The 15,156-nt window shown below is 54.5% G+C and overlaps 1 protein-coding gene across 1 annotated transcript in view; it reads right to left on the bottom strand.

Annotated features, from left to right (window-relative positions):
• The window catches only part of MYOM2 (myomesin 2), a gene marked incomplete at both ends in the record, with an annotated part of 62,011 nt that overhangs the window by 14,354 nt on the left and 32,501 nt on the right, over window positions 1-15,156 (bottom strand). Inside the window, 9 exons of the mRNA XM_080710777.1 lie at window positions 4,393-4,529; window positions 4,998-5,042; window positions 7,766-7,872; window positions 7,961-8,117; window positions 9,116-9,230; window positions 10,233-10,411; window positions 11,343-11,469; window positions 12,847-13,034; window positions 14,302-14,423. Coding sequence (XP_080566903.1) covers window positions 4,393-4,529; window positions 4,998-5,042; window positions 7,766-7,872; window positions 7,961-8,117; window positions 9,116-9,230; window positions 10,233-10,411; window positions 11,343-11,469; window positions 12,847-13,034; window positions 14,302-14,423 — 1,177 coding nt within the window. The remainder of the gene's footprint in view (window positions 1-4,392; window positions 4,530-4,997; window positions 5,043-7,765; window positions 7,873-7,960; window positions 8,118-9,115; window positions 9,231-10,232; window positions 10,412-11,342; window positions 11,470-12,846; window positions 13,035-14,301; window positions 14,424-15,156) is intronic.

Genomic DNA, 15,156 nt, shown 5'->3' with positions numbered 1-15,156 from the left:
CCCCGAGGGAGGCTGAGCCAACTGTCCTCAGGGACAGCCCTACTCCTCCAGGCCGCCCTCCCTCGCTGTCCAGTAACGGGTTCTGCGCTGGTCCTTGCTCCCTCAGCGTGCAAGATGAGGCAGCTTCTTCTACACATGTGCTGGGACTACTGAGAAAGGCGAGGACCTGGACATGGCCTCGGCCACAGGGATACTGTCTAGCAGGGAGGCCGACAGGCGCAAAGTCAAGCCGCCATGGGTGAGCGACCGTGGGAGAGGCGCCAATGAGGTGGGGCCAGCAGAGGGCACCAGGAGAGCAGATGCGCCTCCGGCTCCAGACCTGGACAACTTAATGGTCGAGCTCAGTCTTGCTCATCAGACCAAGTGTTAACTGCGAGCCTGACCCAGGGGTCTTCCCTCAACCCCAAACTGCCTTTGTCACGTCCCTTCCTTCTACACCCACACCACCGTCACAACCGCTGAGTACACACCGGGTACGCAGCCTGGGTGGGTGGCCTCTGAAATAGACACCTTCAACACCACGGGCCCATCCCAGCTCGGCTTCCCCAGGCTCGGCCCTCTTGTCCTTGGGCGGAGACAACACACCACACCGAGGCTGAAAGGTTGCTAATGGATAGATGGGATTAAGCAGGAGTCCTGGAGCTAGGCGGACCATGCCCAAGGATGGCTTATCCCAAAGGCAGCAGTGGATGGGGATGGAGGGCACCTTGTGAGCGCACTTCCTGTAGATGATAAGAGGACCAAGCAGGGGCTTCCAGCAAGGCACAGGAGGACCCCTCCCCTAGCCTGACCTCGCCACACCCAGACACAACCAGGGGCCACAGGTTTGCTATCTTTGCTTCCTGCAGGTCTTCGGCCTTCAGATGGACTTCTCAAAGGCTTCCAGCTAGAATCATGATTTGGGGCGTGAAAGTGGACATCGCAGAGCCAGGTGAGCAGAATCAAAGCTGTGGTGAGCAGGAGCCAGGAGGGGCAGCGGGACCCGCCTCCCGAGACCACGCTCCGCACCACCCTTATCCAGGAAGAGTCCCAGGAGGGATTTCTGTCTGCAGCCGGGAAGCCAGCAGCCCCTTCCTGATAATCGCGTGTACTTATTTGCATAGTGCCCTTCTTTCTCTTCAAGTTTGCACCATGTCCCAAATGCCAGTGTCACCAGAGAGACTAGAAGAGGAATGTTAGCGAGACGGTAACTTTGTTCTGAGTTTCTCTCTCCGCCTTTTCGTAAGTTCTGCCTGACACTCCAAGCCTCTGGTCCTGGCCCACTCCGGGACCCAGCGGTACTTCACAAGACTGTGCCTCGCCTCTGATCTCTGCCGCATCCCCAGCTCCCAGGCACAGGGACAGCCAAGGATCGCCTCTGCATCCCATCCCAAGCTCTACTCCTTAAGACCCACGTCAACAGTCCTCCGCTCAACCTCTGCCTTATCTGATAGCATTCACCTCCTCCACTCAACCTCTGCCTTATCTGATAGCATTCACCGCACCACTGTCTCGGTGCAGGCGCAATTCTGTACTTGCTCTTTCATTCCCTCCTTGAAGTTGCATGTCCTCAGCTCTGATGGCTTCCCTGAGGACAAGTCAAAGTCCTGCCGTTCTGCCCTACTCTTTGTTGACTACGACAGAACACCACTGAGCGGTGTGCGGGATGCACCCTGCTACCCACGTGGAAAGAGTCAATTCCTGTTAGGATAGATCTTTTTCTGAAAAACAAATAAATAAATGTATGATAGTTTCACCTTAAAAAAAAAAAGAAAAAAATCCTCTGGTAAAAAAGAAAGCAAAAAGAAATATTGAAATGTTATCTCTAAGTGATCAAAAGCTTGATATCAGACAAATGAATCTGTTATGTGAGATTATCATTGTTAATTTTGAATATATTGTTATAATATTAGATGTCAACCACTAAGCCAAGCATGGGAAGGAGGGATGGGGAGGGAATGGGGTGGGGATTGGGTAGGGGCTACCTAGGGGATTGGGCAATATGTGTATGTATGTCTACACACGTTTTTTATCCCATTATGATGTATGAACACAGTGCACCAATAAAAAATTTTTTTAAAAAGAGTCAATTCCAAGTTATCCAGGCTTCACTGCAATGCTTCAGTTTCTGAAACCCTGACATGTGACTTCCAGGTTTTAAGTGAATAAAGCCAATTGACCCCCAGTCTTTTACCTTCAGTAGACACAAATAATTACCTTTGCGATTAGACATTTTAGTATTATTTCAAGTACAAGAATGCACACGTGCATTTGTAGGCGAGTGCTGAGCTCTTCTCCTACATGAGAAGTGGAAAAGGAAGTGGCTTCTCCAACATGAAGGGGAGAACATGGCCCCCTCTATTCCTGAAGGAGAGAGACCTGTAACCATGACCCCGAGGGCTCTGGGTCCCTGGAAGCTGAAGTGGTTCTTTGAGGCCCTACATGCAGGCAGAACAGGGGGATGAGGGCTCAGTGACCAGTGGTCCTTCCCTGGTCCTGGACTCTGTCCAGTTTTGAATACTGGTTCTGAATATCCAGAACAAGCATTAAGTTGACCAGAAAGTTCCCTGACCTTCTTTGCATGGCACCAGCTCACTGTGGCAATCTGTATGAGGAGAGCATCAGGACCTTGCTCTGATGAGCTCAGAGAAGTCCAAACCATGGCTGCACCAACCAGACGCCTAGCTGTACCCTCGCCTTCTCGGCTGCCTCCACCTCTGCACTGCAGAACCTGGGCCAGTTCAGGAAATAATTAGGCTTCTTGCTACCACCATTGCACAGCAAGATGAAGTTCAGTGGTTTTATGAGTGCCATAAATACAGGCTTTTATGTGGCTTTCACAGAACGGCCTCCGTCTTCAAGTGTAAAAGCCACCTGTGGATCGCTAATTAAAGAAGTGAAATAGTGCAGCCACATTCCAAAGGCGAGCCGTGTGGCAAGAGCATCGTTTTAAAGCAACCTCTCTATGGCAGGCAGGAAACGCTAATCAAAAGATGTTCTGCAAATAAAGCGCAATTATAGTAAATCCCATTTCATTTCATAGCATGAACTCTGCTCAAAATAAAGTTCTCCAATCACCTTAATCAAGCCGTCCTCTGGCATGAACAGTGTCTGTAACGTTGGCTTTTTTGAGGCCCAGAGAAACTACTTGCTCTCTGCTCCCGAGCCATCTCTGTGAGCCTTTAAGTGTACCTTGATTCTCAAGGGATCGATGCCTGGATTACTTGGTAAGGACACTCACATGATCCGGCCCACGCAAGCTTTCTGTGGGACAGACGTCATCTGCTCCACTTGCTCTGATGAACACCGTGAGACACAGAGCTCGGCTTAGGGCGAGGAGTCCAGCGCAGAGGACTAGCACCTGCACTGCCCACAGAGTTGGGCTCAGCTTGCCTCTCAAGTTTTGGTTACCCTGGGTGTGGTGAGCACAGGAACAGGGCATCTGGGCCTTGGTAGCCAGCTAAGCGTGCCAAGACACTGCACTGGGTATCAGGGGAAAGGGCTCAGGAGAGCTAATGGTGCTGAGCTCCCACAGACCCAGAACAGCAAAGAGGGACCCCGTCAAATAGGTCGTCCCTTAACCAGGCTTCCTCCTGGTGGGCCATAAGCAGACAAGAGGAAATGTATCTACACGTAACCAGAGTCTCTTCAAATGTCCCACAGCCAAAGATGGAGGGCTCATCCTCTCCCTGAGAGTCATTTTTTTGTGTGTGTGTGTGTGGTACTGGGGTTGTCCTTCTACCTCTGGGATACACTCTAAACAGGGTCTCTTAAGCCAGCGTGGCTGGCTTCGAACCTGCGTGATCCTCCTGTCTCCGCCTCCCAAGCACGGGGATTACAAGCGTGCGCCCCCATGCCCAGCCCTGAGAGTCATCTTATACAAATAAAAACAGAACCGAGGCCAAACAGCTTGTATCTCAGCATCACCTGCACATCTCAAAATTCCACCACTTGCTTCCCGTGTCCAGGTTGGACCCACCACACCAACAGAGCAGCCAGAAAGGTCCCAGGCGCTGCAAAGACTTACCCCATCCCCGTGCTCCCCTGGGAAGCTGTCGGGGGGGGGGGGTGTTGGGAGAAAAAACCTCAAAATAGAGCAAAAAGCACAAGCTTTCACAGCCATCATCGAGAAAAAGTGATTTGCCGAGGACATTTCCCCTGCATGTCCTGAACCTTTTTATAAAACTGAGCTTCACGTCTCCAAAATAAAGTATGTCATTTTTAATTCCAGTAGGCTTGGATTTCAAACACTGCCGACATCCTGTGCAACCCATTCACTTTGCCAGCTCCCTCCGCCCCAGCTTTAGCCGCTCCAAAAGGAATAGGGACAAACAGAATTTTTACTTTACGCGACTGACCTGCCCAGGAAACCCGGGCTTCCTCTGAAGCCACAGCTCCCTCCCGCAAACGCACCTCGCTGTCGGAGACCTCCCTGTCATTAATGACGAATCTGAAGCTGGCGTCTGGTGATAAGTGCTCGGCCTGGAGCCAGAAGCGAACCTGGCCCTTATCGAAAATCTCATAAGCCAATTCCGATTTCAGAGGAATTGCTATGGGAAGAAAGGAAATCACAAGTCAGTAAGGCGTGTATCCTTGGGAGAAAGAGCCTCCTGTGTTGTGGGGTGATACCAATCCCAGTTTTAACCATTTTCGGAATACAAAGCCCTCAAGTACCGCATTGGATTATGAAACCAAACCTAAAAAGCCAGGCTGTAAGTAGCCCGCTGCTGCAATTAGAGCCCCGTGCCCGTGGGCTCTGCGTGAGCTCTCTGGACCCAGTCAGGCACCGACACTGCTTGTGGTCCTTCCAAGTTGGGTATAATTCAATCGCTGATGCTCGCGTTGGGCAGACACCTGGCTTGGTGTAAGAGCAGCGATGCACACCACTACGGTAGGAGCCCATCGCTACTTGCAGGCCACAGGTGCGAGCCTGCGCGCTGGGAGCCCAGGTGAGGGCTCAGACACACCTGAAAGCCCACGGGCTGCAAGTGCCCACGCAGGGCGGGCGGCGTACTTACTGGGATTCTTTATCTCGTTGCTTAGCGCCATCAAACGCTCAAGCTCTAAAACGAAGGGAAAAGATCTCAGTCAACTTTGGCCTGTGCGTTCGGAAGTTCTTAAACAACAGGAAATTGGAGATTTTTCATCATCAAGATGTACTTTTCAACAGTGAGAAGGAGAGAGAGGAAGGCCTTCGCCTTCAATACATTAGCGATCGGCTGCAACTGGGGTTCTCAGCAGTTGAAGGACACACTTGGACTTAACACTAAAAAAAAGTAAACAACCCAATCAAGAAATAGACAGCTGAGCTAAATAAACACTTGACAGAAGGAGAAATCTGAATGGCCAGTGATAACATGAGAGGTGTTCAACACCTTTAGAATCAGGAAGATTCAAATTAAACCATGCTGAGCCGGGCGAGAGGCGCAGCTTGTCACCCCAGCATTCGGGAGGCTGAGACAGGAGGATCTGTGTTCACAGCCAGCCTCAGCTACGTAGTGAGGCCCTTTGCAACTCAGTGAGACCCTGTTTCAAAATAAAGAATAGAAAAATAGGGCAGGGGGTATAGCTCGGAGGTAGAATGCCCCTGGGTTCCATCCCCAGTACCACACAAAAAAACAATACTGAGACTCCATTTAGCCCCAATTAGAATGACAATTATCAAGAATACAAACAATAAATGCTGGAAAAAATGTGGGGAAATAGGAACTTTTCTACACTGTTAGTAGGACTGCAAATTAGTGCAGCCACTATAGAGATCAGTGCGGCGATTTCGCATGTATGTCTACAAAAGTTTTTTTATCCCATTATGATGTATGAATACAGTGCACCAATAAAAAAATTAAAAATAATTAAAATAAAATAAAAAGAAAACTGAGAATGGGCCCACCCCACGATCCAGCTATAGGACTCCTGGGTATCTTCCCAAAGGGCCTGAAGTCATCATAGTGATATGTTCACACCCATGCATATGGCAGCACAGTTCACAAGAGACAAAGCATCAACCAGCCTTGGTGTCCATCACAGATGAATGGATTACAAATTATGGGATATAAAGACAATGGAATTCTGCTCAGAAATAAAGAACGAAATGATGTTATTTTCAGGAAAGTGGATGGAGCTGGAAAGCACTATGTTGGTGGATGGGCCAGTCACAGAAAGTGAAGGGGCATGTGCGGGCTCTCAATGGAGAGGGAGTAGTCGGGACACAGGAGGGACTTGGGCTAATGGAGGAGAAACCCTAGTGCGGCCAGGGAGGCGGTCTAGGGGAGGAGGATGGGCAGGCTGGGAGAGCTGATGCAGGATGCACTCCCACTGGCTTTATGTGCATGTGTGAGGACGCCCTGCCAATCCCCACGTCCCGTATGGGGAAGGGGAGGGAGGGGGAGGGGCCAGGGGAAGCCCAGCAAGGGCCGTGTGCGTGTGTGTGTGCGTGTGCACGTGTGCATGTGTCACTACTACTCTGGACTGCGTTATGATGTGAGACCACAAGACACCAAGAAGAGTATATTCAAAATAAAATAAAGAACACACTTAGGAACAGATACCGGAGGCCACGGCTGGGCTGAGTCCTGGGAGTGTGGGGCTGGAGGAGGTCTAGGGGCTGCAGGAAGAGGGTTAAGGGGACACCCCAGGCCCTCTAACTGGGGGAAGTCGGTCCTAACACTGGGCTGGCTGGCAGAGGTTGCTGTGGCCAGTGACTTTCCTCTGCTCCCAAACTGCCTTCTTTGATTTTAATAAAGAAAAATGTGTATCCGTCTCACCCACACAGAACCTCACTGTGGTGTATTATCTTAAACAAAAAGAAAAAAGGGATAAATTGCTTCTGAGAAAGTCTTTAGCAAGATGGAAAAAATTAAAGCTCTAAGCTATTTCATTACTTCCCCTCCCTCCCTCCCTCCCTCCCTCCCTCCCTCCCTCCGTCTTTCTTCCTCCCTTCCTTCCTAACATTAGGACTCAGAAATGAGATGACTAGAGTATATGTGAACATGTATGTTTGTACTAAAACATGAAGTCAGACTTTCCCTGGCAGAGAGAAAACTGTAACAGTCGATTTGACCGTGAGAACTGGATGTCGCACTTATATCTTCTGATGGGACTGTCCACCAACCGACTGAGCCACGCCTGCAACTGCAAGGTTTGCCTGAATATACTTAAAGCCGATACGTAACGTAAGACATGGCCAAAGTGTCCCCCTGTGCAGCTATTTAAAATGAGCGCGAAAACCACTGCTCTTCAGGACCCCATCAGGGTGTCTCCTGCAGACAGCACTGTCTGAAGACCCCGAGCCGGGGCAGCAGGGGCAGACTGGAGGGCAGGAGCGCTGATGAGGCCCTCCCCTGTTCTCAGCTGCACCCTGCTCCATGTAGATGAGTTCTCCTGGACCTGACCAACACGGCCAGACCCACAGACTGTGAGGCCCTCAGGGTGTCTCTGGAAGGAGGAGTCCTTCCAGCCAGGGCCTCGCCTTAGTTGCATGGACTTGTCTGCTCGCCACTTCCTGGCCTGCCGGACCGTTCTGTGCGTTGGCCTGCCTGAACCCCGGTTTTAGGCTGCAAGTTGGAAACCGCATGCCGTATGTCCTGGGTCAGCTGCCAGAGGCTGTGCAGTGCCCAGCTGCACTGGCTCCATTTCTAAATCCTTCTGGCGCAAATGAATAGTCCCGGGTCCCAGCTGCCCACAAACACACGTGTCTCGTCTAATCAGACAAGTCTACTCCGGGGAAGAGTGAGTCTTTGAAAGCGTTGAAACTGGAAGAGGCACACCTGGGTCACGTAGACCTTACCTTCCTCGTCCAAAACGAAGCTAGAGGACACGCCCTCCGTGTCACTTACAGACACGGAGTACGTCCCCACATCGGCCTTCTCCGGGTTCCTAAAGTACAGCTTCGAGCTGCAAACACAGAAGCTGAGTCTCAGTCGCTACCCCGGATGCAGGCTTCCCACGGGTCGCGCACAGCATCCGACGACACGTGACTCACTGGTCGCCCTCGGTGTGGACGCCGAACTTCTCACTGTCCCCGATCTCCTCGTAGGACCTGCACCACGTAAACTGGGAGGCGTCCGTCATTTCCTGGCAGTCGAAACCCAGGTAGATGTTGCCCTCCTCATCCACGCCGGCGCTGATTTCCTTTGTGCCTGCAGAGCGAGGTGAGGGGCTCAGGAACGCCGTGTACACTTTTGGGGGAGGGGATAGCACAGGCAAAGGGCTTATTTTACACGGAATCATCAGTTTTACTTCAGTGCACCAGGACTGACCCAGAGGGCCAGGGTGCAGAGCACGGGAGGAGCGGTGGGCAGGCCCGGCGGCTGGGTCACGCTCCAGTCAGACTGTCTATGCACTTCTAGAAAGCTACGGGCTGCGGCTCCGGCCCCAGGCATCCCCTTCTCTCTGAGCTCTACCCCTCGCCCTCACAGGGAGGCTGTGCGGCTTCACCCACATGGGCTCCTTCCCCTGTGGGCCGCTCTGTTTAGGGGTGAGCGTCTGCCGTTGTTTGCTATGACCAAAGTGGACCCTCCCCCAACACCCATCTTAGAACCCATCTTAGAACGAGGGACAGCAGAAGAGAGGAGCTGAGCCATGTAACGTTAACATAGGCGCTCCTGAGCCACCAGATGAGGGGAGGCAGGAAACCAGTCCAGCGGCAGAACAGAGGAAGGCCAGGGCCCACGGGGGTCCTGGGAGGGGCCTGGAGGGGCCTTGGCCTGCGGCTCAGTCTCCTCCCACAGTGCAGGCTCACACCCCTGCCCCCAAGTGTCCTGTGAGCCTGTCTCCCGCCCCCGGGGGCTGCCCTTCTCCACGTCACCCCAACGGGATTGGGTCCATTGCAACCAAGAAAATCACAAACAGCTCCATAAATGTATGAACAAGTTCAGCAGGAATCTAGGAAGCCACCTTCCTGCCTGTCAGTGTTCTCCACTCCCTGAATAACCCTGGCCCGCCAGGCAGACTGCCGAATGCTGGCTCCTGCCTGGGGAACTGAGAGCAGGTGCGGGGCCTGAGCGCACTTTCATTTTGCTCGCAAGCCCAAACTGGAAATGCAGGAGGACATCCATCCATGCCTCCCAATACCCATGCACGCACGCATGCACACACACGACATGCACACCCCACACCCCAGGCCCCGTGCCCTCACCTGGCCTGGCCTCCACCAGAACCGGCTCTGACACGTCTGACGGCTTCCCCGGCCCGCTGCCATTCACGGCCCGCACTCTGAACACGTAGGTCTTACCTTGCTGCAGGTCACAGACCTGGGAACGACAGAGGAATTGAGCACATCCCTTCTTTTAAAAACAACTTACTTCTCAGCTGGAAGAGACAGAGGCGCAGGTGGTGAGCCAGCGCCTTGGAGAGCGAGAGACGCCACAGGGCCTCACTTGCAGGAGCGAACACGGGAGCCTCCTCCCTTGTCTTTCTCTGCGTGTTTTAAAGCAGAATTAAGTCGTGCTGGCTAGATTTCAGTCTGACCTTCACACTTAACATCATCCTGTGGACTAAATATTATTTTATATGAGACTGTAACTGCAGAGTCTTCACGTGGACACTTGGCGATGAGATCACTCTCTCCTTATGCATTCTTGGATGTACGTGAAAGCGCCTGCATCGTGGCTGGATCCTAAGAGGCTCCTTAGTTCCTCCAAAGGAGACTGCTCCATATGGTGAGGCTTTCTGCTGAGGGTGGGCGGCCGGCACCTCAGCTGACGTGGCCTGCCCTTAGGGAAGGGGCCCTGCATCCCCACCTACCCACACCCAGGCCCACGACCAGAAGGGAAAGACCTCCGAAGTCTGCAGGTACAGGGGCCACAGGGCCAAGGACGGATCGCAAGTGCTAAAAGAGAAACGTTTAGAGAGAGAGAGGACAGAGCCGTTGGCGTGGTGTGCGCACCCGCCCCTGCGCGCTTCTTGGATGGCCTTCCATAGCAAGGACAGGGGCTGCAGGGGAAGGGCCTGGCATGATGTTAATCGCCCCTGCTCGGGGCACATGCAGATGGGCTGTCAGCACACGGTTAGACTGTGATACGGGAGGCCAGCGGGAAGGCCCGCACGGGTTCCCAGAAACGTGGCCCTGCAGGGAGAGGAAGGCGCCTCCTCCTAGGCACTCCCCCTGCCCGGCTGCAAGCCCCTGCACCTGCTCTGCTGACCCAGCCCCACGGCCCTCACCGACAAGCTACGCCACGTCACCCGAGAACTCGAGCACATCGTGAGAGGGTCAAAACTACCTCACACAGAAGGAAGAACAATGAACGTCTCACCTTTAAGTACCGATTTGGAGTTGCTGCCGCGTTCACGGTGCTCCATTCCCCAGAATCCTCCTCCTTAAAATCCACAAAGTAGCCAGAAACGGGACTGGTGCCTGCATACACCGGCGCTTTCCAGAGCATCACCAGCGATGTGTTCCGGACCTCGCAGAAAGTCAAGTCGTAGGCAGGACCTGAAAAGACCAACCCGACCGTCCCGCAGACCAACTCAGTGCCTCCCGCCCGAGCCCCGGGACCTGCCCTGTGCCAGAGCCGCCCTCCAGGCCCCACCAGCTGTGGCTGCTCCCCCGCCAGACATGGGGGGTGCCGAGTGTACAGCAAGCCCAGAGTCCACACTGCTCCCCTGGCCTCAGTGGGCATCAGGAGGGGAGGAGCCGAGGTGGGCTGTTACCACACTGGGCTGCCAATGCCCTGCTGGCCAGCGCATGGCCAAGCTGGGCTCCTGGAACACCAGGAGCCTAAAGCTGTCTGCACTGGCTCCCCAGGCCCAGGCCAGCTCCGGATGGTGAGAGGAAAGGGCCCATGCCACCATCTTGATTAGTGTGCAGACACAGGGCCCGTGTGCACCTTCAGCCAGGTGCACCTAGCCCCTCCGTGCAAACTAGCCCTGGCTTCTCCGTTGGCTCTTCTAAGGGGCTCATGTCAATTTCATTAAAACAAGTAGGAAAGAAAGAAGGAAGAAAGGAAGGAAAGAGAAATGAAGGGGAGGGAGGAGAGAGAGGAGAAAGAAGGAAGGCAGGAAAAAGGAGAGAGAGAAAGGGAAAGGAAGGAAGGAAGGAAGGGAGAGAGAGAGCCAATTTCTCCTCTGCCTGGGACCCTCTTCTGCCCTGGCCTTCTCTGTGCTGCTCAGGAGCAGATGGCCAGGACTGTGCTCTGAGCATGGGCCAGCACTCACTCCAACATCCTCTGCTCTGGGCCGTGTCCTCCCCTAGGTGGCCTGGGGAGCCGGCCTCCCACCCATGCCTGCCCAGACTGCAGACACTGTGGGCCACAGGCCACCCCCAGCACCGGAAGTTCTGCCGCAGTCCCTGTGAGGCAGTGACCCCAAGCTGCCCACGTCAGACCCAAGGCCCACTGGCCAGCCAGCAGGGGTGGCCATCTCACCTGGCTCTGGTGCCGTCCAGGCCTCACACAGGAAGTGCTCGCTGGGGTCTGATGGCTGCCCGATCCCGGCCAGGTTGACAGCAGCAATTTTGAATTCATAGAGTGAGCCTTCCACCAAGCCCTCCACCTGTGTGGTTTGGGTTCAGTTAATAAATCAGGAAATCAGAGGCACATCACAATCCACACAGGGAAAAGCACGCCAATGGCAGGCTTGTGAAGTGGAGCGCAAGTATAAGGGACCGCCTGCCAATGAGGCTGAGCCCCGGAGAAGGCCAGCTGCAGGCTGGGAAGTGACCAGTCCATTTCATTCCAGGGATGCCCTATGTGGATCACTGGCCTTTGGGCAGGTGAGGAGGCCGTGAAGAGGAGGCCCGCCAAGACTGAACCTTGCTCAGAGGCGAGGAGGGCCAGCAGGAAGCCCATCTCAGGCCCAGCTGAGCAACTGGGTGGCCGGCCACCCACCATCGCCACGCAGGCGGCCTGCTCCATCAGGGTTCCTAGGTTGCTCAAGTCCACAGGATCTGAGGGAGCCCTGGGAGGCCTGAGGCCAGAGCCGTGAGTCTTGACCCCGCGGGGACGAAAAGAGAAGCCACAGGCAGTGATGCCTTCTCTACGGTGCTGGGGGCTCAGCTGCTTGCTCACTGGAAGGCGGTCCCACCTGGCCAAGGCCATCCCACCCAGAAAAGAGGGTGCTTTCTCAGGATTAGGGCCCCCATAAAAAACTCAAGAGGCTCAAGATGAGCAGTGCAAATGCCCACTACGTGTCCCTGGGCTTTGGCCACACGTAGCATAACACGCATGTAACAGGTGTCATATATTAAGCACATGGTGTGAAGATCCTCTCTGCACAACACAGTTTCCTGTAAGACGGAGGTTATCATTTCTGAGGCCTCCCTGAAGCCGCTCATTTCCCAGCCTCGGTGGCCTAGTTTGCTCCAGCTGAAGTCAGAGCATTCATCACAGGACAGAAAGAGGAACCCCAGGCCCAGGTGGCCAGAGCAGAGCCCAGGCAGCTGCCAAGGACTGTCAAGGACTGGCGTCTGGCTCCAGCCTCTCTGCACCTGGACCTAGTGAGGGCTGAGGAGAGGCGCTTCTTAGGAAAGGGGTGGTCTGCGGGCAGAGGGCAGCGGCAGACTTTCCTAAGCACCTGCTCCACATGGGCTGTGTCCTCAGGCCAGGCCTGCACCAAGGATCGAGACACCCTGCCTTTGGGGCCAGGCTTACGACACAGGGCTAGGGCAGGCCATCGGCTGATGGTCAGCCCCATTCAGCTACTGCCTCTGTTTCCCCCTTGCTTTCCAGAAACAAGAGAAAAGACTTCCTAAGATCCTCCCAGTTCCAAAACATCGTGGTCTCAGGATTCTTGGGTTTTCAAATTCCACTTGTTTCTGTGTCAAACTACTTAACGTGATTAAGCTCTGGGGCATAGCAAAGGAGTCCACCCACAGCGCACGTGTGACACAGGCAAAATAACAGCAGATGATAACAGCAGATGAAGACCAACCGTCAGGATCCTCTGCTGAACAGGCGAGGAGTTGACCTCGTGCCAGTTCTTATGATGGGCCTCCCGCTTGTCCACGTAGTAACCCAGGATGGCGGAGCCGCCGCTGAACTTGGGCACCTTCCAGCCGAGGGTCATGGCGTGGCCGTCACAGTTCAGAAGCGTTATCCCGTAGGGCTGGGATGGGGCAGCTACAAGTAGACACAGTGCGGACGTCACCAGGGCCCGGGCTCAGCGCCACCCGCCTGAGCGCACAGCCAGCCCTGGGGCACAGAGGCTGCAGAGGAAGCGGGGGTGCCCCTCGGTCCCAGTACTCTACATCCCCCTCACTGGGGATATAGTTATTGCCCTAAGTGCTTCTACAACATAGCAACTGTACCAGAGCCCTGAACGCTTTAAACCCAGTCTGGATGCTCCAGACAAGGCTCCCCTCCCTGTCCCTTAGGGAAACTGAGGAGCTTTCTCATCTACAACCATGAGAAGGGGAGGACATTTTCTTTCCTGTACAGTTAGGGAAACTCCAGACCAGGTGAGCGTGTAGTGTGGCCCTGCTTCCCCAGACTCCAGCGGCCTGGCAAGTCCTCCTCCCTCGCCCAGGGGCAGGTGAGCTGGAGGCCAGCAGCTCTCCTGGCAGGCTGGAAACAACCCTTGGCTTCACAGACATGTACAAAGCCAGCAGGCATGTTTGGAAGTCACTCCTGGGAAAGCTGAGAATCAGAACCCCAGATAAACGTGTGGTTCCTTCCTCGGGCCGGGCCACCCAGATGTGATCGGATTTGACATTGCTTGGAAATCCCTCCAAAGGAATTGTTAGGAAGAAGATGTGTTTGCTGATGTCACTGGGGATGAAAAGTAACTGCAGGGCCAAACATTTCTCTCTGAAGTGAAAAGAAAATGCTGCGATTCGGAACACACGCGCGTGACCCTGGTGTGCCGGGATGCTCCTGGCTCCTCGGTGACGTGGTACAGCGATCGCAAAGCTCTGAGCTGCCCAGGTCACCTTCCCAGCACCACATCAAGGTCTCAGATCTGAACGGCCCCACCCATCATGACAGGAGACATTGTTAAACTTCACGGTTTATCGTTACCGCCACGAGACCACTCAAGCAGGTGAGGTTCTCTGAAACGATATTAAAGTCCCTTAAACTCCTAACGCCTGCCATCACGCTTCGACTTTAGCAGGTCTTGAAAAGAGAAATCCGTGCTAGGGCAGGTTTGCAAAGGCTAAGGTGAGGATGCCTTCCATCTTCAACTGCACCTCTTAGCGCCCCATCACCTCCCCAGCCCCCGCTCCACCACTCCCAAGACCAGCCGCCATTGGAGGCAAGCTTTGGCAGAGCTGCGTGTGCTCGGTCCAGCGCCCTCAGGCCCCTGGCCCCTGGCCACACGCCAACAGCACCGTAAGTGTCTGTGCATGCCCTCCAGAACCTGAGCCGGCAGAACGCCCGAGTCACGTACTGAGGGCAGCTTGGACTTTGATGACCTCGGACTCCTGGGAGTTCTCGCTGGTGCCCACGGCGTTGACGGCCTTGACGCGGAAGATGTACTGCTCTCCAGTGGTCAAGCCGTGCACCACGAACCTGGGGAACACGAGCCAGGTCACACGCGAGGCTGGTGTCGGCGCTTCCCCTCCCCCAGAGCCAGAAGTCATTTTGAGCACGGCACACACGGTCCTTGCTGGGACCAGACAAAACTTGCGCTTCCGTGCCTTGCGCATGAATTACACGCCTCCGGCGGCTCCAATAGCCATTCCTTGATTCGATAGTCAGAGCCACACAAGATCAGCACGAGGCACGCCAGGAGCTGACCACACCTGGTGTCCAGCCACCTATTCTGCGACCCCACCTTTCTGTCTGCACGTTGGGGGTCTGGTTCAGATCCTGAGTACAGGAACCCCAGCATCCAGACTGAGAAGCAAATATACAGCAGCGTGCACTGGCTGACGCCTCGAGTCCCACCAGACGCCATGGCCAGCCAAGGTCCCCAGGGGGGTGGTCTCCTCTCTGTAGGACCGGGGTGACGAGACGTCCCTCACGGCGCCATTGCATTAATGCAAATCAGTGTGAGAACGCGGCCCAGTTACCGTGCACAGGGCCAGTGCTCAGCAAACCTGAGCATTATTATTTATACATAGTCAACAACCGATTGTGCGTAAACCAGAGCGGACCCTGTGGTCAGCCGTTTGAGCAGATGCCGATCCTCCGCACAGAACCCTATTACCGATTGGCTCTTTCTGATTTGTAAGCACGTCAAAGCGACCCGCCCCGACCACAGCCAAGCACGCAGGCTGCATCCACATGGGTCACGGCTGTC

The sequence above is a fragment of the Muscardinus avellanarius genome (genome assembly GCF_963383645.1).
Source record: "Muscardinus avellanarius genome assembly, chromosome: 14".
Lineage (NCBI taxonomy): Eukaryota > Metazoa > Chordata > Mammalia > Rodentia > Gliridae > Muscardinus > Muscardinus avellanarius.
Note: the sequence above shows the minus strand (reverse complement) of the source record. Positions and strands in the feature narration are given on the sequence as shown.